We start from the raw sequence: 25,063 nt of genomic DNA, 5'->3' as shown, positions 1-25,063 counted from the left end.
GTTTTCTCCCGCGGAAGGACACGGAACAGCGGTGTAAGACGAGTTGAGGTGCCTTAGATGGGGGTGCCGCCATCTTCTCCGCGGCTGGGTTTTGGCATGCGGTGCGGCGGTGGTTTCTGTCACAGCCACTTACCGCTTCTCTTGGGGCCTCCTGGAGCCTCGCCGGAACCGGTGAGGGGGCCCCGGCACGGAGGTGTGCCGGCCGGGAGGAGAGCGGGGCTCTGCTGCCTGCCCTCGTCTCCCCTCGGGCCCGTGGGACTCCCGTCAGGGCTGGGCAGGGTGCGGGACAGGCTGGGCCCTTCCAGCCCTGAGGGGGCCCTGCTTTTCCCTCTCACCGGTCTTGTCCCTATGGCAGCCTCCGAGGTGGAGCCCCTCTGGATGTGTGCACTTTACTGTTAGCTTAACATTCACCAGCTGCCAAGTTCTGGGCATAGAGCTGCTCTCTTTGCCCTAGAGGCTGGTTCTCTCCTCATGCTCTGTCCTAGCACCTGAGGCAATCAGAGGGAGCTAAGCCACCCGTAAAGGCAGCCAGCTGTGCTTGCGAGGGCTGACATCCCTGTGTGCTGAGGATGTCATACGGGAGCCTACAGGCATGGCCTGTGTTAAGGCATTTGTCAGGGGCTTTAGAGAGGACTGATGCATGTATCAGTCTTTCTTTTTGTCAGAGAAATGACTAAAATCTGTCTTAAAGCTGCTGCTAAGACTTGTGTTTGGGCAGAGACAATTTTAGCAGATGGGGGGGGGAAGTTCTGCTTCACTGAACAGGACTCATGAAGCAAGAGACACCTGTCTTTAAAAAAATTACTGATACAAAGCTGTACTGCTGACAGCAAAGTAGGATGCAGGTGTATCTAGCAAGAAATTTTAGGGTTATTCTCAGGTTTGATCATGGTGGAACAAATGTCCTAATACAGAGCAGCCAACCCGCTCGTAGGGTTTAGCATTTGCAGACTGCAGCTGTTGGATTGTTTTATCTGTTCAGATTTTGGAAATCCTTTACTCTGTGTCTGTCCTGACACATGATTAAACTTTTAGTTATAAGACCTGCAAAACAGCTGGTGTCTCATACAAGTGGGCTCTGCCTTTGCCAACCATGGTGAGTTGACATCCCATAGCAAGAGTCCAAACAAACCAAAAAGAAAGGTTTACGATTAAGTGGCAGCTTTAATTATTAAGATTGGGGAAAAAAATCTGCAGCTAGAGATTTTACCACTTGTAATTTCTTTAAGACAAATTGCTACAGGAGGCAGATTTTCTATATTTGTTCTGTTTTGTCTCTCTTGGGGTCCCAGTCCTCTGTGATGAGGGCAAACATCTTTGCTTTGTGCTCACAGAAGGACTCAGTCTTTCTTTGTAAGCTGGATGAAGATGGAGTCTTAATACTAGTTACTGAAAACAGATGGATCGGAGGCTAGTGGGGGGGGTTGGTTTGTTTGTTTTGTAAACTTAGAAACTATAAAAATATGTATTTTCCTCATCTGAAGCTTGTCCAGGGATTTACAGCATCCTTATCTCAGAAGAGCAAAACTGCTTTGAGTGGAAGGAAATCTGCAAAAGATGGCCTGAAGCAGGAGCCCGTGGCACCTTTGTGGGTAGGTAGGATATATTGCTCATAGCAAAGTGTGTTGACTTGTCTAATACCGACTTTGTAGCACCTCAAGTATCCAGATGTTCCTGAGTCCTCACTGTTTGCCTGTTTATTTTATATCAGAAATGAGTTCAGTGCTAATCAGGGTGTGCTTGCTTTATCCATGCAGGTAATATAGCACACAGCCTCCTTTAATTGGTCATGGCAAGATGAAGAATAAACTGTAAGAATTCTTCACTTGCTCCTCAGAGACCATAGGGTCAGATATGTTTTACAGTGTTCCTTGGAGCTTAGACTTGGGCTGTCTGGAAAAAGGGAGATCGTTTTCAGAGCAGGGGAGTTCTCACAGTGAATATCTGCCTCCATGGCAGGTGCAACACTGCGGAAGCAACAGGGTATATATAGACAAAAAAAATAAAATCTTCATTTCCAGACAGAGAGAGGCAGGGTACCTGCTTCCCAGATCATGTAGCAGTGTCCTAATTGTAAGCCTCTATTTTAGTCTGCATCTTTTGTCTCCTCTGTACAGAGAAGGCGGGAAATCATGTTAGAGGAAGTGCCCACTAGCCTGCCACAGTGCTCAGGCTAGTATATATATTTCTGGGTTTGGAAGCTATCTTATGGGGGCTGAGAAAAATTACAGTAGAGAATTGGGATGATGTGACCTATTCCACTGTGAATCTTTTAGTTTTCCTTGTGTCTGGTGAAAGAATAGAAATCTTGCAAAGTTACGCAGGAGGGAAGAAAAGTCCTTGATACCATGTGCATTACCTTGGCTTTTTTCCTTGCTTTCGTTTGTCCTGGATTACATGGCAGAAGTGTGGATTTTTCTTTTATAGAAGCAGTTGAAGTGAAGAACATGAGCTTGCAAATTTGAGGAAGGAAATTTTCAAAACTTGACTGGGCGAAGCCCTGAGAAAACTTGTCTATGAGGTTAGCTGTTCTTCAAGCAGGCAGTAGGACCAGGTGACCTCCAGAGGTCCCTTTCAACGTATGCTTCCCTGTAGTTTCTGACTCTTTCCATCAGAAAAGACAGGAAAGCATTTCTGTGAGGAGGCAGGAATATCCAGGCAGATGTGTCTATCAGTGCATAAAAGCAGGGAATATGAAATAAATAAATATGTAGATTAAAGACTTCACCTTGAACCAATGGTAAGAGATCTGAATCTGCAGTCTAAAGAGGTCAGTTGGGAGTCAGATAGTATCACTGAAGTGCTGGGTTGGACAGAGTAAACTCTTAAAAGTTGTCTTGTACAAATAAATGTTGTTATCTTGTATGAGCACCCGATGCGGAAAGTCTTTGTAGATTCTTTTAACTACAAGTTGCCAAAAATACTTGAAGAACAGATTTTTTTTCATAGGTGAAAGATCTGGCTGGAGAATGTAGAGGTCAGTATCTCTGCAGAAGTAAGCTTTTCTTGTGGTCCACTCTTTACCTAAGTAATTTTGTGAATACATTGTTTCCTGGAAGCAGTGTGTCTCCAGTGAATCTGAAATAAATAGAGGTTCCTGTAAAGGGCATTTTGCCTCTGTGGTTCTACTGTCTGTTATAAATCAATCCAAATATACTGGTGCACGTACCATAGAGGAGATGGAATTTCCTGGCTGGAGCTCAGAGTTAGTGCTTCAGCATAAGCTTTGTCTGGTAGAACTAATTTTAAAAACCACTAAAATGCAACCATCTCTGTGGTGGAATGTAGTGGTTATTTGAAAGTGACTTTTGTAATTGAAAAAGGCACAAAGGAAAGAAGTAAAAGTCAGGAGGTGGAATTTCAGCATAGAATGATAGAATATCCTGAGTTGGAAGGGACCTATAAGGATCATCGAGTCCAACTCCTGGCTCCACACAGGACCAGCCGAATCAGAGCATATGACCGAGAGCGTTGTCCAGATGCTTCTTGAACTCAATCAAGCTCGGTGCTGTGACCACTTCCATGGGGAGCCTGTTCCAGTGCCCGACCACCCTCTCGGTGAAGAACCTTTTCCTGATATCCAACCTAAACCTCCCCTGTCGCAGCTTCATTCTGGTCCCTCAGGTTCTATCACTGGTCACCAGAGGGAGGAGATCAGCGCCTGCCCCTTCGCTCCCCCTCGTGAGGAAGCTGTAGGCCGCGATGAGGTCTCCCCTCAGTCTCCTCTTCTCTAGGCTGAACAAACCAAGGCACTTCAGCCTCTCTTCATATGTCTTCCCCTCTGGACCCTTCACCATCTTTGTTGCCCTCCTTTGGACACTCTCCAATAGTTTTATGTCCTTTTTGTACTGTAGCACCCAACACTGCACACAGTACTCGAGGTGAGGCCACACCAGCGCAGTGTGGAGTGGGACAATCACTTCCCTAGACCGGCTAGCAATGCCGTGCTTGATGCACCCCAGGATACGGTTGGCCTTCCTGGCAGCCTGGGCACACTGTTGACTCATGTTCAACTTGCTGTTGACCAAGACCCCCAGGTCCCTTTCAGCATAGAATTTGATAACTCTGAAATGTTTTCAAAGCTGACAAGCATTCTGGAAGAATTTGTGAATCACTTTGTTCTTTGAAACAAAATGTACTATCCATTGCTTATGGAGATGAGGACAGACAGTTACTGTCAGAGGCAGTATCTGACTATAAACCTGATACTTCATCTCTGTGTTTAACTTAGTGTGATAGGAAAATCCTGCTGTTATCAGCAGTCAGAATTCCTTTAGAGATTTGTTTCATTGTTTGGTGGGAATTGTAAGAAAACTAGGTTTTTGCTGTTTATACAATAGTTTTATATGTTTTTGAATGTCTTAATGTTTCTCCCAGACTAGTCCAACAATGTGTAGTGTGAATAGCTCAGAGACTCCCTGGCTACTAAGATTTACGTGTCCGAGATCTGTGAGGGAACACGATCAGCAAAGGCCTTGGCAGGTGAGTGACTCTCAACATTTCTTCAGCTGTAGATTCTACTGTGAAGAACCAAAGTTCAGGACACTTGAAACCAGTATCTACAACTGGGATCCCAGGATATTTGGGTGTAATAGAGCTCCTGTCTTGGAACTGACCACCTAATACCACTGAAGTTCTGGATGGTGATCTGGTCTGTCTGTCTGCGCTCCAGGACTGCTGTCCCCAGAATTCATTTGTGAGTCCTCCTAAGCAGGAACTTTGTGCTTTAGTCTGTCCTTCCTAGGCACGCTCAGAAATGTGTATTATGGGAAGATGTGTGTGCTCTCTGTCCTTCCTGTCAGCTTGTTGTAGGTTGAGCCCATCTAGCATTCAAGTAGTGTGTGGATCTTCCTTCCCAAAATTAATGTTGGTCAGCAGGGCTAATACATTCAGAAATTGTATTGCAGCCTGTCTTACGTATGCATGAGTAGGCTGCTGACTTGGTAAGCGGTGGTGCTTAAACTGAGTGGGTAGAATTGGACCCCCGGTGAGTTGGGGAGAGAATCAGAAGAGAAAAAGTGAGAAAACTCCTGGGTGGAGATAAAGACAGTTTAATAAGTAAAGCAAAAGCCACGCACGCAAGCAAAGCAAGACAAGGAATTAATTCACTACTTCCCAGTGGCAGGCAGGTGTTCATCTCTCAGCTTTATATGCTGAGCATGATGTCATATGGTATGGAATATCCCTTTGGTCAGTTGGGGTCAGCTGGCCTGGCTGTGTCCCCTCCCAACTCCTTGTGCACCCCCAGCCTACTCACTGGTGGGATGGTGTGAGAAGGAGAAAAGACCTTGACTCTGTGTAACTCAGCAGTAACTAAAACATCACTGCGTTATCAACACTGTTTTCAGCACAAATCCAAAACACAGCCTCATACTAACTACTATGAAAAAAATGAACTCTATCCCAGGCAAAACCAGCACAGAAGGGGAACAAAGGACTCTGGAAATAGCAATCCAATGGTTTTTATTGAGCCCCTGCATCCTTTTGAGGCAGCTTTATTGAGTTTCATGCAATTTGGTGTAGGAAAGTTTCCCATAAAACCTTAAACAAGCTTGTGACTAGTTAGAATCATAGACTCATAGAACAGCCCAGGCTGGAAGGGACCTCGAGAGATCATCTGGTCCAACCTTTTGTGGGAAGGGGACACTAGATGAGGTTATCTAGCACCCTGTCCAATCCCATCCTGAAAACCTCTTGTGATGAGGACTCCACCACATCCATGAGGAAGTTGTTCCAGTGAATGATTGATCTCACTGTAAAAAATTTCTTTCTTATATTGAGATGATATCTCTCTCAATGCAACTTGTACCCATTGCCCCTTGTCTTCTCCATGTGACTCCTTGTGAAGAGAGAGCCTCCATCCTCTTTGTAGCCATCCTTTCAGTACTAGCATACTGTGATGAGGTTCCCCCTGAGCCTCTTCCAGGGAGAAGAGACTTAACTCCTTCAGTTCTGTAAGGATTCTTCAGATGTGTATCATCCTGAAGGAAAACTTCTCACCTATTCACCAATGTGTGTTCTGAGTACGTTCTACTACTGGTTCTTCTCAGCTGGAGAAATGGCCATGTCTCCCTGATGCTGTTAAGGTACTAGTTTTAGAAAGGGTCTGTGATTATGTGATGTAGATCTGTCAGGTGTAATGCAACATGCCCATTGTTTCCAATAGTAGGATGAAAGGGTCTTAAAACATGCCAGAAATTTAGATTTCCCCTTTCTTATTTGTTTTGGGTGTGGGGTTTTTTTTTTAATACTTCTTGTTTCCTCTCTCCTTGTTCTGATATATGATGTCCTGCTCCTCTCAGGATAAGAAGCCTGTTGGGGTGTGCAGCTGGTCAACGGGGTCAAGGCAGGCATGACTGGAAACTGCACTGTGTATTGGGATTAAAAATTAATATTAAGCACAGGGAGCAGCAGGCTAATTTTCCACTCTGTGCATCAGATGCATTCCTTGAGTCTTGCGCTGCCGCCGGCATGGTAGGCTTGTGTAAAAATGCAATAGCTGTAGCTCAGTTTTTAAATGGCACAAGGAGGTCGCGGGAAGGATGACTTTGAATTCATCTGTGGAAGCCACAGGAGGTAGGCAGCAGGTCAAGCAGATGAAGTGTGAATGTTTCAGCCCTGCCTCTGGCTTGGGTCTAAGTAAAACCAGGTCATTTGAAGATTAACTTGTGTTGGTAGGAATATTTAGTATGGATGTGCTGAAACCGATTTAAACTTTTAGTGATACCTAAGCTGGTATTAGTATCTGTGCAACTCTCATGACATGCAAATTTGAAAGTGATCACAATCGTACGACGTGCTAGCTGAGCCTTCTTGATGGTTTAACCCAGCAACTTATTTCCCAGCTGGGACCGGCTATGAGCGTGCCATTTACAGCTAAGCAGCTAACGTGGACGTTTGTTAAGCTATAGGAACTCAGTTGCATGCCTGTTCCCTTAGACTAAGCTGGTGCAAGTGAAGCAAGTTCCTATAAGTGTCTAAACTGAGGGTTAGTCCCAGAAAGCAGAACAGATTGTAAATTTGTTTTAGCTTAAGTCACATGGTCTGTCTAAAACAAGTTGTAGTTTAGTTTCCTGCATTGCAACTTACCTCCTGAATTTTTGGCATAATGCTGAAAATCTGGTAATTTTTTTTATAGTGGATTCTTCAAGATAAATTTTGCTGTGGAATTAAAATTCTTTATGCACTTGTTGCTTATAAAATCTGCTGAGTGACTCATGAAGACAAGATCCCTCTGGTTAACCCAGAGTTGATGCTGCCTGATCATAGAGGAGGTACCCCCATTACATGCTCTAATGTTGCCTGGAGGAACTCCATCCCCAAACGATAGATGAATTTGGTCTGTATTGCTTGTGCTCCTTGGCCAGAGTGCAGGAGTTGATTAAAAATCAAATTGACAACTGCAAGGGCTGTTGTTTTTAAATCATGTTTTAGTGTCCTGATATTCACGATGCAGAGAACAGTTTCTCCCTATTCTGATCTTCAGAAAGAGTAAGAAAGATGATTACGCTAGAGGAGAGCTTGGCTGATGTCACAACAGTGACTGAGATTTAAAACACCGACAAATTCATGAGCAGAGGCAGCAGCAGCAAGGCAGTTTCCTGCTTTGGAGTGTTTTTTCTCATTATCTTTCCTCTTACACTTCACTGTTTTCCTCTGATTTTCCTTTTAAACTTTATGACTCCCTTGATGTAATACTTCCTCACGGTTTTAATTTGTTTGATTGCTATTTGTATAGTGTGGCTGTATCCATATTGAAAATGAAGGTGTGGAGAGATGCCTCTTGCTATCTTCATTGGGCACATGTGAGCAACAGTGGCAAGGAGCAAGTGGAGGTGTGGTCGCAGTGGGGGGTGGCCAAGGAGGTGTATGGTTTGGTCCCGCTGAACATGGACATTCCAGTTTTTCCAACACTCTTGCTGTTGCTACATTTAACCTAAATATTCAGAGCAAGCCTTGCGAGGATTTGCCTGTCTCTGCTATTCTGCCAGCTGGGTTATGGTATAAATTGCCTTTAATCACAAGTAATTATTTTGAATTCAAAAGTAATTCTAACTCCTACTGTAATTCCTGCTTTTACTTCATGTGGATTTTTTTGATGTTTTGTTAGGCAGTACCTGATGAAAGTCGAGACATTACTGCTTCTGCTCAGAGCATCTTGGACAGGGAAAATTATTTTGTGAGGGTAAGAAGTGGTATTTCTTCTCTCATTTGCTCTGTGCTTTCCGGCATGTCAAGTTTTTTCTCTCCATCGGTGATACATGAGAAAATGTCAGTTGTCTGTATTCTTGAAAAACAAAATTCAGAAGTACAAGTTTCTGGCCTCCTCAGTCTCCTCAGGATAGGACCGAAGTGATAACCCTAATTATGAACTTAGGAATCATCTGTCTTTGGTGACTTACCTGCCTGTTTGCACCTAACTTTTGTTCTGTGGGTATGATGAGATAGTGACGGTGGGCCTGTGAATTAAGGGCAGGAGGGCCGATCTGATCTAGCAGATGGCCAGTGCTGCAGGGAGAAGGTCCTTCTCCTGCTGCCTGTCTTGCACCGTCTGGTGCTTATCAGACCCCCGCTCTGAAGTGAAGTCAGCTCACTAACCTGGTGGGAGAAAGGGAATGATTTTCTACCGGTCTTGCACTACAGCTTAAAAAATTAGAGTCTGAATGCCAGAGCCTGTGAAAGGGAGAGCTTGGAAACAAGTGGTGGGAAGTGGAGAGAGAGAGGAGCAGAAAGGGTTGGAAAACAGGGCCCTTGCAGCAGTGACCAGTCAGATTGGGTTAGCCAAGCTGCGTAGCTTCACCCATGGAATCTTTAACGTGGTTGGCCAATAGGTTGTATGGTTTTTATTTTCTGTTTCTTACTTAGGAGGTGGACAGATATTTGAGACACAATGATTTCTTAAATCTGAGAAAGAAGGAGATCCTCTACAAGAAATGGCTTAAGGATGTTTCAGAGCCACTGCTGCAGAAAATTGAGGACAAAATGCACAGCCAGTCAAGCGAAGAAATACGGAAAAGGAAAGAACAGCAACTCTCTCTCTATTTAAACTACTGTGAAAAGAAGGTATCAACAAGAAGTAAATTTATGTCATGAAGATGGTTGCATACAGAGGGTTATGAACAGCATCAGGGTTTTAGCTGTTGTTTGCTGTTCACTTGAGTAGCCTCGAGTTCAGATATGCCTTACCTGTAACTTATTCTTCCCAAGGACCTTTGTAATGGTGACATACGTCATTAGAGCTGTTTGTTTCAAGTTCAGCATCAGACAGGAACAATAGCATTCCTAGAATCACAGAACGGTTTGGGCTGGAAGGGACCTTAAAGCCCATCTAGTTCCAACCCCCCTGCCATGGGCAGGGACACCCTCCACTAGACCAGGTTACCCAAAGCCCCATCCAAGCATTGTTTGGTACAGTGAGCATGTGCTGGGGTCTACATACAGGGAGACACCACGTTGTGGTGGGTTTCCCTCTGTGAGCCGGACCATTTAGGGGGAAAACCTTGAACTCTGTCAGCTGAAACCAAAGGCTGAGTCTGTGACCAGGGAGTGGACCGCACTCTCATGTCTCAGGAATTCAGCTAGAGCAGTACTGCAGTGTGTTGGCAGAGCGTGAGTGAAACAATTTCATGGCCTTGGATGCTACTGATCAAGCTTTATAAAAGAAAAAAAAGGTGGGAACAGGGAGACACCAACAATTTTCTTAAGTCTGCATGCAGGTGAATAGACACAACTTGCGGATTCTGTAGTTCCATGTGTTTCAGTACTGATAAAAATTGCAGTCACTGTAGGAAATACTTGTTGGTTTTGTTGATTTTGCTCTGAATTTCACACCACTGTTGAGTATCAGATCCCATAATTCAACTTTCTGCATCTCAGGAATGGATATATAGAGCAATAGGAGCAGTTACATCATCTGCCACAAATAGAGTAGTATTTTATATAGAGCAAGCTTTTGTTGTCAGTGGAGACCACTGCATAGTGGAGTTATGAGACTGTAAACAAGCTTCCCATCCAGAAATGAAAATGTTGTGGGAGCTGTGGTGTTTTAATGAGCACAAATGCTCCCTTTTTCAAAGGTCTGATGTGAAAGACCCATGCATTTAAACTGCACGTAACAACAAAGAGCTGAACCAGTCCTACTGCTGAAGTCCTGGGATTTAGGATATGTTGGGTGTACTGTAGGTATCTGGGTGTGCATCAGTCCATCTTGCAAGCTTCTGTGTCAGGTCAGGACTCTGCTGGGTGTCCCCCAAAAGCAATGGCTGGTGTACTGGGATGTGTCCTTCTCCCTGAACAAGCACAGCACCAGTGATCAGCCTCCACCTTTTCTCCGTGCCCTGTGGTGTCAGCTCTGTCTTCAGCATGTCTGAGAAGCAGGCTGAAGCCCTTCAGAGGAACAGGACAATTAATTTGCAAAAGTTTGCATTAATCATGGCAGCATATGATAAATTTTGCAGAACTTAAGACACTTCTGTGGTTAATATACTGAATTCTGGCTGTACGCTTTTTTCCCCTCCCTTCTTTTTGTCCATTTTCTTTTGCTCTCTCCTGCTATTAGGCTTCTCCTTGTCCTGTTCCCCAGATCTCCTCGCTTTCCCGTGTCTCTGTCACTGGTCCATCACCCCTTTCTATATCTAGTCTTCTTCCTTCGGTTTCTCCTTTCTCTCTCCAGTCAACCATTTTACTCCATCCCCAAATCTCCCACTGTTTTACCCCTCTTTTTTCTGTCAGATTCCCCAGTGCTGTGTCTCCCTCTCTTTGTTGCTTCTGATGATTCCTCCAAGTTTTCCACTGTCCTTTGCTTTCCAAAGCTACCTTCTCCCCCTTTCCTCCATTCTCCTTCCCTCTCACACTCTTTCTTGTGACTGTCCTTCCAGGTTCCTCCATCTCAATCTTTCTGTCAGCTCACTTTTCTGCCTCCTTTTTCACGCCATCTGAGCCTTGCCTCTTTACCTCCCTTCCTTGGCTCTCTGTTGTTCCAGTGACCTGCTCGCGTGTGCTTTTTTTGTCTTAAATCTGCCTCCTTTTCACGCCCGTTCTCACCTCCTCCTTACCCCTAGTCCCAGGGACGTGGACTAGAGATGCATGATGAGATGGTTGGTCATAGTGTGAAGACAGCAGCAGTGTTACTTTTCTTCTAGCACTGGCAGAAGTGCCACCCTGCAGCCTGCAAGGAGGGGGAAGCTCCCCAGGCCTGGCTTGCTGCTGTGTTAGCCACAACTCAGCTTCTGGTAGTCCAGGATATTGTAGGCATTGTGTGCTGAAATGCTGCAGTGTAAGGGACCCTTCTGACTAATTTTTAAGAGCAGGCTGTTACTTTGCTTTCTGCCAACGGGTGTGTGATTGGTATTACACTGACTGTGTGAAGGGATCAAACGTGGGTGTGCTGCACAGCACGACTGACCGAGGTCTCAGCACATAATGTAATGGGGTGACATGTAATAATAAACCAAGGGGTGGCACTAAAACTCTGAAAATTCAGGCATGTTAGGGCTTAAAGCTTTCCAGAGACAGAAACAGGAGACGGTGAGTGCAGCTGCTGCTTGCTTTCTTGGGGAATTGCCAGATCCTGGGGAGCAGAGGCCCCGCAGAGGCAGCAATGTTCATGCTCAGCAGTAGCTTGAAGGCCCATGGAGTTGCCCAGGTGCTTGCAGAGTGTCTGGGAACAGCACAGGTCCTTGGGGCCTGGCTCACTCGTCCACGTGAGCACCTTCAACGTAGTGACCTGTTAAACCTACTGCAGATCCCACTTTGTTTGGTTTGGACTCATCTTGCAGTGCTCCCGAACTGTTCAGGTTAACATACGTTTTTTCCAGCTCTCCACTTGAAATCACATCCACAGATTGCCAAAAAGAACTGTGTAGGGCTGAGATCTAGGCGGCCATGGGCTGAATGCTCCCTTCCTGGGACCCCTGGAGAATCATCTGCACAAGAAAGCTGAAAAACTTCGTTTCCAAGGTTTTGGAAGAATGACTGAGAGTATTAGGGAGGAGTATTTTATATGCTTGCCCTGTTCTTACTATTCTTAGGACATCACTTGTGGCCTCTGTTCTTTCCTTTTTTTACTTCTATGTTTTGTTTGCTCGTCTGTACAGCTCTTACTTGATGCCATTTAGTTAAGTCCTGGCTTATTGGCCATAAACAGTGCATTATAATTTGGAGACAAGTGGTTGTAATTCACCTTTCTCAGCATCAGGCTTGGTCAGTGTGTTGACTTCAGTCTCTGTTCAGCTTCTCTTTGATCTGGTGTTCTTTGGTCTTGGCATCGATAGCAAACGCCGAGTGTTTGCTTGCTGTTCCCCAGCTCGCTCTGGTCACAGGGAACTTGAACTGTGGAGTGTGAAGTTTGTTGCAGGCAGAGTTCTTGATGAGATGAACCTGTAGTCTGGACCATTAGGTATAGTTCAGATCTTTACTCATATATATGTATATATATATAAGCATGCCCTTGACCTACGCTTGGAGCTCGCATCTGGCAGACTAGTGACCTGCCTAGGGCTATGGCTGGTGAGGGCTCAGTCACTTCTTTCTTTTTTTCTTTTCTTTTTAATGTCTGTTTCCTTCTCTATCAAAACATTTTCCCTTGAACAAAATTTCCATTTTGTTGACTGCCCTAGTTGTGATTAGCATTTTAGCCTGTAATTATTTCTGGATGATTGATGAAATCATTTATTATGTATTTATGCCTATAATAAATTAAAGTAGATGGAGGAATTTTCCCGTTACACTTCAGTCACCTTCCTTCTGAGGCGCAGTATGTGAAAATTCAGGAGTCCTTTTCTCTACCACCTCTGGTGCTGTGTTCATACCATGCCTGACTGTGTAATGCCTTGCTGTTTTATCACTAGTAGCTTCTGAGACCTGACCCACTGCCTGGTTCTCCCACAGGGTTATGTGGCTTTGGAAGTGTATGACCTGTCAGAGTACGATCCGTTCTTCCTGAAGACGTGTACAGACTGCTGGAAGGTGTGATGGTTATTTATGTCGTGAGGTTGAGGGGCACCCTTTGACCAGCAGGAAGTTAATGGTTAGAGAGGAGGCAGAGTGTGCTACTGATGTGCTGCTATGGGGCTGGTGTAGAGCAACGCGTTCTACTTTTACTAACTGAACAAATATGGCTCCCAGCTCCTGCTGCATTTAAGCCCAAGAGTGTTTGAAAAATGGTTTTCCCCAGGAACGTGGTTTGGATCCGTGTAAAGCCCAGATTTGGAGACACAGTAGGCAATGGCGAGAGGAGGTTTGTTTTCTTCATCTCAAATTCAGTGTGGCAGCATGGAAAGTGTCCTGTCTCACGAGGGTTGGTGAGTTCCCAGGCAAGCTGGGTGTCTGCTCTGTAGAAGGAAATAATCTGACAGTTGAGATGATCTTTACAGAAGCTCACTCAAATGCACGAAAGACTTGGGTACCTAATAGAAGAGTTAGGTAGGACTCAGGCACAGATCCACGGAGATCAATTCTCTAAATCCCTTCTGGATGCTGTGGGGTCTGAGCTGAAACTTCATTGCAATATGCCACGCAGAGTTCATCAAGATCACCTGCCTCCAGGAGATCAGATCTCACGTGTATGGCCTAACTTTGCAGCAGAGTTGTTGAATGCGTTATGGCCTGCCTGAGGAGCTAAGATGCTCAGCGTTTCTCAGGCCACTCAAGTCTGTCCCTCATGTTTTTATTCTTAAAAATGAGGTTGATGCTCCTTCCCTGCTAACCGACAGAACCTTGATATTCACTTCTGACTTTGGTCTTTTGAGATTCTCTGACAAAGCGCTTGTGTTGGTGTGTAAACATGAAATAACTGTCTCTGTCACAGGTTTCAATACCAATATTACAGGATCCTCTGTTAAAAGACATTCAAAGAAAGTTTGTTGAGACAGGCGTTATCAAGCAGTGCGAGACAGGTATTTTAAACAATTGGTGTCCCTTGGAAGTGTTTCATATTGGGGGGGGGCATCCTGGCTTGTGACAGTAGATGCTCACATGAAGCACTTGTTGCTTTCCTGCCAGGAAGACCATGTTCTACCAGAGAGCTGAAGGAACTCAGTAAAGCAGAACTGCTTCCTTTGAGCCGGCAACATATGGATGCGGTTGAGTGGCTGAAGATACTACACGCCTACATTGCTAGTGATGTCCACCAAACAAAGAGGTAAGAGGTAATGTGTTTATTACAGAGAGGCAGCACAACAGCTACACTGGATAAGGCCCCCTCCTGCTTGACTGCATAGCAGAGTATTTGCTAAAACTTAAATTGCATGGTGAATTCTGCTTTATTGTGTATTTCTCCTGAGAAAGGAGTGTTGGTGAAGGGAAAGCCTTCCGGTATGGAGTGGACAGAAGGATGTATTAAAGTAGAGCATTGATGGTCAAGCTGAGCCTTGAAATCAAGTGGCTTTTTGTGGGGAGTTTTCCTGCATTTTCTGCATGCAGCCTGGCCAGCAGCCCTACAGGTCAAACCATGGAATATCTCCTGGGGGCTTTCCTGGAAGATCTGAATGGATTTAATGCTCATGCTTGCTTTGGGTTTTGGGTGGGGTTTTTTTGCTATTAGTTTCTAAATTTTGGGAGCAGAGTGAGGTCATACTGGTATCACAGAATGATTGAGGTTGGAAGGGACCTCTGGAAGTCATCTGGTCCAACTCCCCTGATCAGGTGGGGCCACCTAGAGTCAGTTGCCTAGGACCATGTCCAGATGGCTTTTGAATATCTCCAAGGATGGAGATTCCACCACCCCTCTGGGCAATCTGTGGCAGTGCTCCGTCACCTTCACAGTAGAAAAGTGTTCCCTGATGTTCAGAGGGAACCTCCCGTGTTTCAGTTTGTGCCCATTGCCTCTGGTCCCATCACTGGGCACCAGCAAAAAGAGCCTGGCTCTGTCCTCTTTGCACCCTCCCTTCAGGTATTTGTACACACTGATGAGGTTCCCCCTGAGAGTGCCCCACTGGCCTGCCCTGACAGAGAAGCATTTGGGATCAGTGAAGAGTGGTGTTTTGCTTTTGTGGTTTTTTTTTTTTTTTAATAATGCTGCTGTTTTTTTTTTAAAGTCCTGGTGCTCTGATTCACCCCTTTTGAAAGCTCTCTGGTTCTGCCATTGCAGTACACAACACTGAAGGGAACTCCTGCTCCCCAGTGACAAAAACATCAGAGCTGTCCTGGGAGCCTGATGTCCTCCTGACCCAGGCCCACTCTCTCCCCCACCCCAGCCCTTGCCCTAGTGTTTTACGCCACTTTGTGGTCCAAGGCTTTACTCAGGGGTTATGGGTAATGGCACATTCTAGAAGGAAAACTTGTCACAAAGAAACATGTCAGGAGTGACTTGGTGTGAGAAGGAGCTAGTGCAAGAGTCTGTGCTGGGCTACAGCAGCCTTCGTGCTGCGTGGACTGGCAATAGTTTTTACTTCTGTTTAAAGGAGGAAAGGCCTCAGCTGCCACAACGATGGTGAGAACCACTGACGTCACCTGCCCTCCAGCTGACTGCAGCAGCAGGCACAGCCATCAGAAGGTACCATTTGCAAAATGTATGTTACATCTTCTGCCACAGCAAGTGATAACAGGCCAGGTCTTATGGCAAACCACAATAAACTCATTGTCTTGAACACGTAGTTCTGAAGTACTGTTACCCAGCAGCCACAGAAATGTTTGTGATGCTGTGCTTGTTATTTCCAGCTCCTGTCCATGCTCTACAGGCCAAAACCTACTATTTTAGGAGGTTTAACTTAGGCTCAGCCCTACAAAGACAGCGCTGATGTTCTCTGGTTTATAGGGTGATGGAGTCTTTGTATTAGAGATGAACTGGTGAGAAAAGTTAGAGAAGTCTGCTAGGCCCCTCTTCTACGCAGTGCAGAATTGAGGTGTTATGTGCAGCTCTGGCTACAGCTACAGCTCTGACTCTGCTCTGTTACGTATTACAAGAAGCGTGAATGTCAGCAGTGGGCAGAGGGAATGGGAAAGCTTGCAAAATTTTAGCTACAGCTATTGCAATTGTGCATGAAGCTGAAAGAGGTTTAACAGTAAACCCTCTCTTTCTTTGAATGAGAAGGAGGAGAAGGCTGCACTCCTGGCTACCTGCATGGTTAGCAGATGTGTACAGATGAATGGCTTAGAAAGCACTGATAAGAAAATCATGATTTGGGTTTGTTTGTTCAAATCTTTATCATCAGAACTCCCATAGTGAATGTCTTGCAAAATATTATTTGCAAAATAACGTTAGGGTACTACCAAGGTTTCAAAGGACCTTCTCTTGGAGACAATATACAAGCAGCAAATCAGAGTGTTCCAAAAAGGCAGGAAATAATTGGGGAGAGGAGATGGTAAGTGTTCTTGTACCAAGGTGTCGGGCGCTTTTGTCGCTCAGCACAGACTCTGAAAAGCTGTCAGTGCCCTACAAATTGGTTTCTCTTGTGTTCCGGTGCGGTCCCTGCCTCCCTGTGAGTGTGACTGCACAGCAACGCCAGCATCAAAGCCTGAAACCAGAATTTTCTCTATACTTGTTCAAGAAGCTCCAAACTCCCACTGTACAGACACAATCTCTCAAGAGTTGCCAAGATTTAGTTTTATTTAGGATTAGAAATACTGAACCACAGAAAACTGTTAAAAGTAACAGAGGTTGACTCAGCCCTGTAACAGGAGGGTACACAGATGGCCACAGGGTGTGAAACTGTCAGACATCAGGAGGTATTGCTGCACCCACGGAAAACAAGGGCAGGCGCTGCTCAGAACTGCATGCTGTGCTTTTTTCAACAAAGCAGTTTAAGGAGGCAGTAAAATGGCTACAATGTATCAAACCCTTATAAACAAACCTTTTTTTTTTTTTTTTAACCATCCTTGATTTCGGTGCCAAGAGAAAGTTTCTGCTTCCAACCACTCTCATTTTACAGATTTGTGTTGGGATGTCAGTTCCCCCAAGCAAACTTTGTAATAAAATTTATAATAAACTTTTCCTGAATTTAATCCTCTAAGTTTTTCTCATTATTTCACAATCCCCTTTACAATAAAATATACTTTTTTAAAAATCACTATGCATCAATAAACATCTGTAGACAAATTACATTAATAAACTTACATTTTACTCTCTATATACATGTTGGCAATGTCAAAGCTTCAAGATTCACATGGAGGTCCGCAAGACCAAGGAAATGTACACAAATAACTTACACTTAGGAAAAAACCAAAAGCTGAAGAGTATTTTTCCACATTATTGTGGGTCACAGTATTTAAAATATTTTTTTCTAGTTATTCTTCACAACCACATTGTCTCGGCAGAGAATGATGAATCAAACTGAAGCAGAAAGAAAAATCAAGTTGGAGCTACTGATTTCAGTGCAGAACTAAGTCAAGTAGAGAACTACACTTGATTCTTGAAGAATATACAATATATCGGAGACTTCTCCAGTGCTAAGGCTTCTTCAGCATTTAATCTTTAAAACTATCATCCTGAGATGGGAAGATTCCAGTGGATATCACTTGTCAGATTCAAATGGAATGATTCTAGTGCTGAGCTAAACCATTCCTCAGTCTATATGTTACACTAAGTGGTAAAATATACATACATCTTGATGCCACATTTCTACCTAACACTTTTTATGGCCCTGAAAAATGGAAACATTGGCATCTAAACCCAACATATTCCAACATAATAAAAAGGCACTGAGCTATATAGTATTGAATATACAGTAACATTTATGTTTGCATAGATCAACAACAACTTTGAATGCTGTAAGGAACTAAATGCAACTAGTAACAAAGAGGAAATACGGAAGCAGCGGGAACTCTTGCTTAATAACGAGCATGGGGTAAGGAGTCTTTTACCAAAAAAAATGTTCAGGCTGTCAGCTTCAGTTTTCCTTCATAAATTAAAAAAAGTGTTCTTAGAAAAGCATTTTCTGATCAAAGAGCTGCAGGTCAAAACGGACCCAGACTTCGCCTGTTGGAACTTCATGCAGCAGTAAGTGTTTAGTTGTGGGGCCTTTGCTTTCTTGTTCTGTTCTGATTTTTGCTACTGGAACTTCAGTGCGACCCAAAAAATCTGTTGGGCAAGTGAAGAAGAAATTTCATTAAGCAAAGACCTTAAGCTTAGAAAATCTGAAAGCGTCAGATGAAGCAGCAGTGCTGTGCAGTATGTATTCAGTTCCAGAGCACTGCTCCCAAGCTTCCTGTTAGACCAGCCCTCAGCCCTGTGGAAATCAGCCAGCAGTGACAAAAAAGGGTCCTTTCAGAAAACAAAGATGCTATGGAATTAGGATGGAAAACATGCCTTTATGTCACAGTTTGATCTAAGGGCTTTAAAAGTACAGTTCCCTTTCAGAAACACAATTTTCAAAGGTTCTCCTGTCTTAGAGCTGGAAGGTCAGAGTAAAGTGATGGAACCTGTTTACAAGTCAGCTGCGGTGCTACGAAGACAATAAAAAAATTCAACTATTTTGGCTCAGCCTACTTTTAATTAGGCTTACGTGTCATTCTTTTCACAAGAACAATGAAACAACAACTTGAACAACAACTGCCACTCGTAGGTTTACAGTCCTGTTCAGAAATTATACACGCTCTGTAGCCATTTCATATATAAACATCTTTGTGTGTGCGCGCGCATTCAGAAGTTGACCGCGAATGGGAAACCACCAGACTCAGCTGTCCCATGGGGAGAAGCAAAGTCACGTTACCTCACAGGAGAAAAGACTGAGCTATAGTTACACACAGGGCAACTCGAGTCAAGGCAGTACCTTGCAAATCTGAAATAATCAGCTGTGTGTCAGAGCCCTGAAAAAGCACTTAACCTTTTAAAGCGTAGCAGAAGCTACTACCGACTGCCAAAACGTGTTTGGTTTCCAGGCAAAAAAATAAAGCTTATCAAGCTGTTACTGAGCAAATACAACCTAGCACCTTAATTTGGGGCATCGCCTCTAGTGAGAGAGAACAACTTCTCTGTCTCAAAATAATCATTCTATGTCTGATACAAAAGTCAGACTAGGATCAAATCTGCCTGCCCTAAGCTGTTGGCTCTGGAGGGCTACTGACCCTCTTGAGCGAGGAGGCATTGTTCTTACACAACATTTCTCAGGAAGCAATCGCACCTACAGGCTCTTGGAACTGCTCGTGAGGAACTGTGTAAGCCACGTCACAAAAAAGCATTCTTTTCCTTAAACACATGTTCACGCTTACCATCGGGTGAAAACTGATCCCTGTCAAACATGGTGATACACAGGACATCCTGATACAGATCCTTAATGAAGAACTGGCAGTTGAAGTTCCACTTGGGGTTCAGGGTGTCCTGCAGAGTCCTTGTAGTGTAGCTCTGAGAGCCCATGCTGATTTCACAGTACGGGTTGCTCTTCCCTAAGCACAGAACAAGCAGTGAAACACCTCTGCAGTGCAGACACCTCCCGCCTCGTCCGGAGGCTGCTTGGACACACATCAATGCTGCTTTCCTTCACTTACCATTGGGCTTACAGGCCTTTAGCTCTGTTGCTTCAATCACATGCACCATCAAGCGTCCTATTCCTGAGGTCTTCTGTGAGCGAGCTGGGAACAAGGAAGTCAGAAGTAAATGGATTGGGTGCAACTGTAAAAAACTGGCAATAGATCTGAGGAGAGAGATCCCACACAGACGTTGGCATCCTCCAGAAAAGGCCCTGCCCAGGTGTCCAGGTGGATGAGAGGGAAATACAGAACTTGGAAGGTACCTTGATAAGCCTTTTCACGTTTCTTCTTCTCAGTTTCAATGTACTGCTCTGATGCTGCTTTGATTTTCTGGACCCAGGCAGTGCTGCAAAGAGAAATCCCTATGGTCAGGGTCATACAGCAGGCAGGAAATTCCTCAGTATCAGCGATTCTGCCCCAAACTCTTTTGCCATTTTTTTACCCACTGAGTTTCAGAGGCATCACGAATCAAGTTAGTTGAAGGACTAAAGTGATGGAGTTTTCGGATTTAATTTTACGCCACATTTCCATATCAGCCTACATAAATGGCAGTGGAGCTGCTGTTTTATTAAAGACTGCTGGGTCACATTAAAGACTGACCAGGACTGGGGAAGAACCTATGGGATGCAGGGCTTTGGAGCCCTAAACTATTCTTCTATACAACAGTAACATCGAGGAGCAGTAGATGTGCCTGGATTCCACTGCAAGAGCTCCCGCACAAGCAGAACAAAATCAGAGAAAACTTGTAATTCAAATGAGAGTCAAGTGAGTTTATTTCCTGACTGAGATTAAACCATGTTCTTGAACTCCGAGACCTCCATGTCTGCTCACTGAAAACAGCCTACCGCCATATCAAAAAGTTTAAGCTCAGATCTGCATTTTCACTACTCACCGCTCATTAATGTTGTCAGTTTTAAGTGTGTAAACTCTGTCAATGTGTGATATGTGGAAAACTGGCTCATCACTTGAAGGGTCTGTGGGCAGTTTCACTAGGACTTCATTAAGGAATACAGGCTGAAAGAAAAGCAAACGTCACTGTGGCAGCATCACCCTGACAACAAGTGGAAACTCTGCAAGGATGCACTGTTTTACTGTAGGGGAAATGGAAGTTGTAGGACACAGGACAAACAATCAGATCACCGATGTAAGAAAGGACTAAGAGAAAAACTACTCTGGCGACACACCCTGTTCTGATGAAGCTTTTGAAAGGGGCAGGACTGTGTAAGCGGAGCTGCTGCGTGGAGCTTGGAAATCCTGGGAATCTCTCAGGTCAGAAAGCAGCACGAATACTTAAACTTATCTCCCCAACTCCACTATCTTGAGAACACGCACTGTGTGGACACACAGACTAAGTTTTTGTACCTTTTACTGTTTTCTAAAGAAGGACAGGTATTTTCTTGTGGATGCAGGAACTTACGCAAACTTAATCAAGGCTCCTGCTTCTGAACATCCCACTCAGCTGCTCAGGCACGATGCTATTTTTGCCCTCTCACCCCAAAGTGAACAGAAGTGTTTATTAAACCAAGACAGAAGCCTGTCCTTTTCCGGGGACTAAGCCAATGGCATTCATGCATGTTGGCTGTCGGCACGTGCCCTTATGACAGCAAACGATCAGATGGGGCCAGATGGCTAATCCCAGCAGGGAGAACAGCATTCCTCATCAGAAGTCAGGTCCCACTGTATCAACACGACCGCGGAGCACCTTGGTTCACTCACCATTTTGTACATTTTGAACTGGGAGTTGGATTTGGGGCTGAAGAGTTTATCGGAGCCAGAAGAAACAAACTGTTTAACCATGTAGGTGAGCAGGAGGAAGTCATTGAAGAGGAAGCCGTACAGCTCCTTACTGCTTTTGGCCTTGTACAGCTTGCCACTGTGCAGGAGCTTCCGTGGTCCCAAGCAGTTTGTGAGGGAGTTGAACACCGGTTGCTAGGAGAGACAAAACCCATTAGTAGCAGCGAGTTATTGCAGGCGTCAGTTCCTGCTCCTCTTCACAGGGGAGATTGCTCAAGCTGCTCAAAATGCTCTTCTGTTTTGTTTAATGAGTTTAGTTACACAGGAAGAGAAGGGAAGTGGTTTATGATCTGCCATGGTATCAGCACTACTACTCCCAGCTTAAAGTAGATTTAAGCCTTACCAGCAACATACACACGGGTCTGACTGGATGAAGGCATTTATCTCATGGCCACTTTTCTCTTGTCCAGAAGCTGTGTTTAAGAAGAACCTGCAGAGTCTGCAGTCAGGTCACCTCTTAGGGGTGCACGATTAGGTGGTGGAACTAGGGACAGACCTTCTGGGCCTGCCAAGCCCTGGTTCCTTATGCAGCCAGTAGAGAACTGTCACAACACCTCATTGTAAGGCTGACCTGAAAGCTATAGGAGCCTGAACCTCACATGCCTTTGAGGATCTGGCAGTGAGGGCTTCTGTGCCCCTTCTGCGTGAAGGAAAACCCTGGGAAACAAACACTAAGTGACACTCCAGGTAGTAATGACTGACTTAACCCAGCGGCAGCACAAGCAGAACTTCAGAGATGGGAGTATTTCTGTTCATTTAACTGTTTAAATGGTACCAGTTTTAAGGTGATAAAGTGAGATTTCTCCACTGCCAAAATCACGCAAAACCAAAGGCTCATCGCATTATGGCTGCAAGCAGAATTTAATGCAAACTTCTCCACCCAGAGCTAAGCAGTGGATCACGTTCCAGTAACGGATGTGAGCAAGGACCCCCCATCCCCCAGCCCTTCTGAAATGACTCGGAAAAGTCTCTGCTGTACAGCGTATCAACGCAGCTACCTCAGCAAGCCCTTCGCACTGGACGTGGGACTGTATCCATTCCAGCCTGTCCGAGTTCTCTTTCTCTCGCACCCCTTCGTTAACTTGAGAGCACAGCTCCTCCGCACGCTCCAAGGCAAGCTTGAGGTTACTGTGATCGGGGTGATTTTCTGGAGTGTTCTCTAGAATCTGGTATGGATCAAAAAGGGGAGAAAACAGGATAAAACCAGAGGTAAACACAGGTACTACTTCTCTGCACTCTCAGAGAAACCCCCATAAAGGGGCATGGATTTTTTTTTTTGGCTTTTGCTATTGAGATCAAACTCAAAAGCATTCACCAACAAAACCTTGCTTAGAGTACTCACACTCTTTATAAGCAGAGGGTAGCGGGTTATTCTTTGCATAGGTTTCAGGAGGAAACTGGAGAGGGGCATTCCTTTGCAGCGAGGGTCCACGGCAAGTTTCTATGGTGCAACCCAGAGATTTAACAGAGACATTGCATTACTCATCAAGAAACAGTTGCCTCACTGCTCTGAAAACTGAAAACTGTCTGATCAGATTCATTTTTCCAGGCATTCCAAGAAATCTTAAGAGTTCTTGGTAAGCAAACAGTACTTGTATGTAGAACAAACAGGAAAGCTGGCGCTGTCATTGTACTCAGACGCTTTGCCAGCATAATCCGTAGGATCACTGTTCATGCAGAATCCCTACATTCAAAATCATTCCAGCTTTTATTTTGACATTTCAATCTCCACTCAGGTTGGAAAAAAACAAAGGCATGAAAGAAACAAACTCCTGATGTCAACAGTTCTGGCGTTTCTCCTTTTGTGGCCTCACAGACACCACATTGGCTGCAGTATGGCAGCGATTCCCTATTTATTTCTGCAGCGTGCCTGTCCGTGACGCTCACGGCACACCTCTGGCCCTGGCTACAACCCCACCGTTCTGACCCACTGTATGCCACACTAAATTACAAGCGTGGTCAGAACAACAGCTTTTTTATTTCAACTCCACAGACTCTTACCCCTTCTGACACCATGAATTTTTGGGAAGGTGCAGACACCGGCACCGTAGTTTTGTGGGGTTATCATTGCACTGAAGTAACAAGCAATGGAATGGGAAATGGAGTAATAAATTAGCTAGAGAGAAAGACAGGTATATAAATAAAAAGCACACACAATGTTAACTATGGTCATCATATAAATTACTCCTTGAAAAGGTTCTTAGCTATTTTTGCAAGATTTTACTGTTCTGTGTTATTCTGATCTGGTCGCTGCTGGTTAGATGGGCTCCTGTCATTGAGGAAAGGAGAAGGCACAAAAGCTACTGAATAAGATACCTTTAAGTAGTCTTTGAAATCAGCATCTTCATCAGTTTTCTGCTGCAGCAACGAAGCTCCGTTAAGCTGGCAGCTGCAGAACCGAATGTAGGCCTGCATGTGAGAGAGCTCTGCTGCTAAGATGTCCCCAATCATCTGCACTGGCATTTTTTCTCCTCCTGTTTTCTTACGTACTCGCAAGGCTCTGAAGAGGAAAGAAATCACCATCCAACTTTGCTGCCAAGTCTGCGAGGCCGAAATCAAGATCCTTACACCATCCATCCCTGAAAGGACGCAGGCCTGCGAGGTGAATTCCCTTAGGCTGCGCGGGTGCTTCCAGGCAGTGCAGGGTCCAGCCTGAACCCCCAGGAAGTCACCGGCATGACACGCTGAGCTGAACAATCTGCCTGATGGGGTCTGTGGGACTGAGACTCTCCTTTGAGGTTTCTGGGACAATCGGCATCAATTTCTACATTCAACCAGCATCCCGTTTCAAGGAATTATTAGCCGCTTTGTCTCTCCAAAGTTTATTTTCAGAGAATAGAAGGTTGCTTTGCAGAAAACTGGGAAGAAGCCTCCCATGCACATGCTTTTGTGTAGGCTCTATTTCTGAGGTATTATCACAAATGTGCATCTGTTCTTGCTGTTTATTGCCCTCTCACTCATAACAACTCCCTCTTTGTGAGGTAGTCTGAATGCATTTAGCTGTTCCAAATGCACGCATGCATAGCAAATAACCAGCAAGGACAGAAATATTTACTGTAAAACCAGAAAACTTCCTGCGGAAAGGAACAAGAGAATAAAGATGAACAGGAAAACTTAAAAATGCAAGTAAGTACTCACTTCAGTAACTTTGTATTTGACATGATGAGTTCCTTCCAGTTAATAAAGATCAGCCCCATTTCTCCTTCTGTGAGACAGCCTGAATCAGCCATCGGTTTTTGGAAAACCTGCAGTCAAAAGATCAGAAAGGTGAGCAATTCTTCCGAGACAAAAGCAGCTCAGCCTCCTGTTTAGCCTAGCAGTAATTTTGCTTTTTTTGAATGCTCAGTGTCCAATTTCTCAGGAGAAGTTAAAAGCAATTCCTTACTCGCACTTGTGACAGCTGCTGCTATTTTTCCGAAGCACGTGACCTCATTCTGACACCAGCATCACCATTTGTGAAGCAGGAACAAGCACTGGGACCTGCAGGTTGACTGTTCAGCAGAACATTCCCAAGATTTCAGAGTCAACTGATACACAAATTACACTTACGCATCACACTTGACCTCTCTATGTAGAACATCTGTGTGGTGAAGTATAATGCCGAAGACCACCTAATGCTGGCCAGTTCCTGCCCTGCCTAGTGAGGTGGTCTTGCTTCCAGAAATAAAATCTGAGACTAAGGCAGATGATAAATTTTTACGGTGCTTACACAGCTTCTGGCATGAGCCTGTGCAGCTTTGCCAGACACCCCAGCCCAGCCCAACATCTGTACACAGAGCCCAAACACCTAAGAACGGGATTTGGAAAACAGGAAGGTCCTCGTTAGGCAATGGCTTTCACAACATGATGTTTTTGCTGGGTGGAC

The 25,063-nt window shown here is 44.8% G+C and overlaps 2 protein-coding genes across 8 annotated transcripts in view; one reads left to right on the top strand and one right to left on the bottom strand.

Annotated features, from left to right (window-relative positions):
* The first annotated feature begins 65 nt into the window (after positions 1-65).
* FAM228B (family with sequence similarity 228 member B) lies at positions 66-16,941 on the top strand. Of its 5 annotated transcripts, none has more exons than XM_075750498.1 (9): positions 66-171; positions 1,485-1,592; positions 4,378-4,482; positions 8,111-8,185; positions 8,866-9,063; positions 12,889-12,966; positions 13,808-13,895; positions 14,002-14,140; positions 15,402-16,941. In XM_075750498.1, exons 1-9 carry the CDS (start codon positions 97-99, stop codon positions 15,442-15,444), a joined length of 909 nt encoding a protein of 302 aa, XP_075606613.1. In that variant the 5' UTR covers positions 66-96; the 3' UTR covers positions 15,445-16,941. The 5 variants fall into 5 exon arrangements, with proteins under 5 accessions (XP_075606613.1, XP_075606612.1, XP_075606614.1 ...); XM_075750497.1 differs by having other exon boundaries at positions 15,383-15,576; XM_075750500.1 differs by lacking the exon at positions 66-171 and adding an exon at positions 2,950-2,977 and having other exon boundaries at positions 15,383-15,576.
* ITSN2 (intersectin 2) overlaps positions 16,529-25,063 on the bottom strand; it is an 84,484-nt gene continuing 75,949 nt past the window's right edge. For 2 of the 3 annotated variants that reach the window (XM_075750491.1, XM_075750492.1), the window contains exons 30-39: positions 24,337-24,443; positions 23,515-23,698; positions 22,541-22,639; positions 22,197-22,364; positions 21,121-21,333; positions 20,297-20,418; positions 19,668-19,750; positions 19,423-19,506; positions 19,147-19,320; positions 16,529-18,016 (exon numbers count right to left, since the gene is read on the bottom strand). In XM_075750491.1, the coding sequence (XP_075606606.1) occupies positions 17,859-18,016; positions 19,147-19,320; positions 19,423-19,506; positions 19,668-19,750; positions 20,297-20,418; positions 21,121-21,333; positions 22,197-22,364; positions 22,541-22,639; positions 23,515-23,698; positions 24,337-24,443 (1,392 nt within the window). In that variant the 3' untranslated portion in view covers positions 16,529-17,858. The remainder of the gene's footprint in view (positions 18,017-19,146; positions 19,321-19,422; positions 19,507-19,667; positions 19,751-20,296; positions 20,419-21,120; positions 21,334-22,196; positions 22,365-22,540; positions 22,640-23,514; positions 23,699-24,336; positions 24,444-25,063) is intronic. The other variant, XM_075750494.1, reaches the window with a different exon arrangement.

The sequence above is a fragment of the Balearica regulorum genome, chromosome 3, assembly GCF_011004875.1.
Source record: "Balearica regulorum gibbericeps isolate bBalReg1 chromosome 3, bBalReg1.pri, whole genome shotgun sequence".
In the NCBI taxonomy this organism is placed as follows: Eukaryota; Metazoa; Chordata; class Aves; order Gruiformes; family Gruidae; genus Balearica; species Balearica regulorum.
The sequence above is the reverse complement of the archived record's forward strand: the minus strand, read 5'-3'. Positions and strand labels throughout refer to the sequence as shown.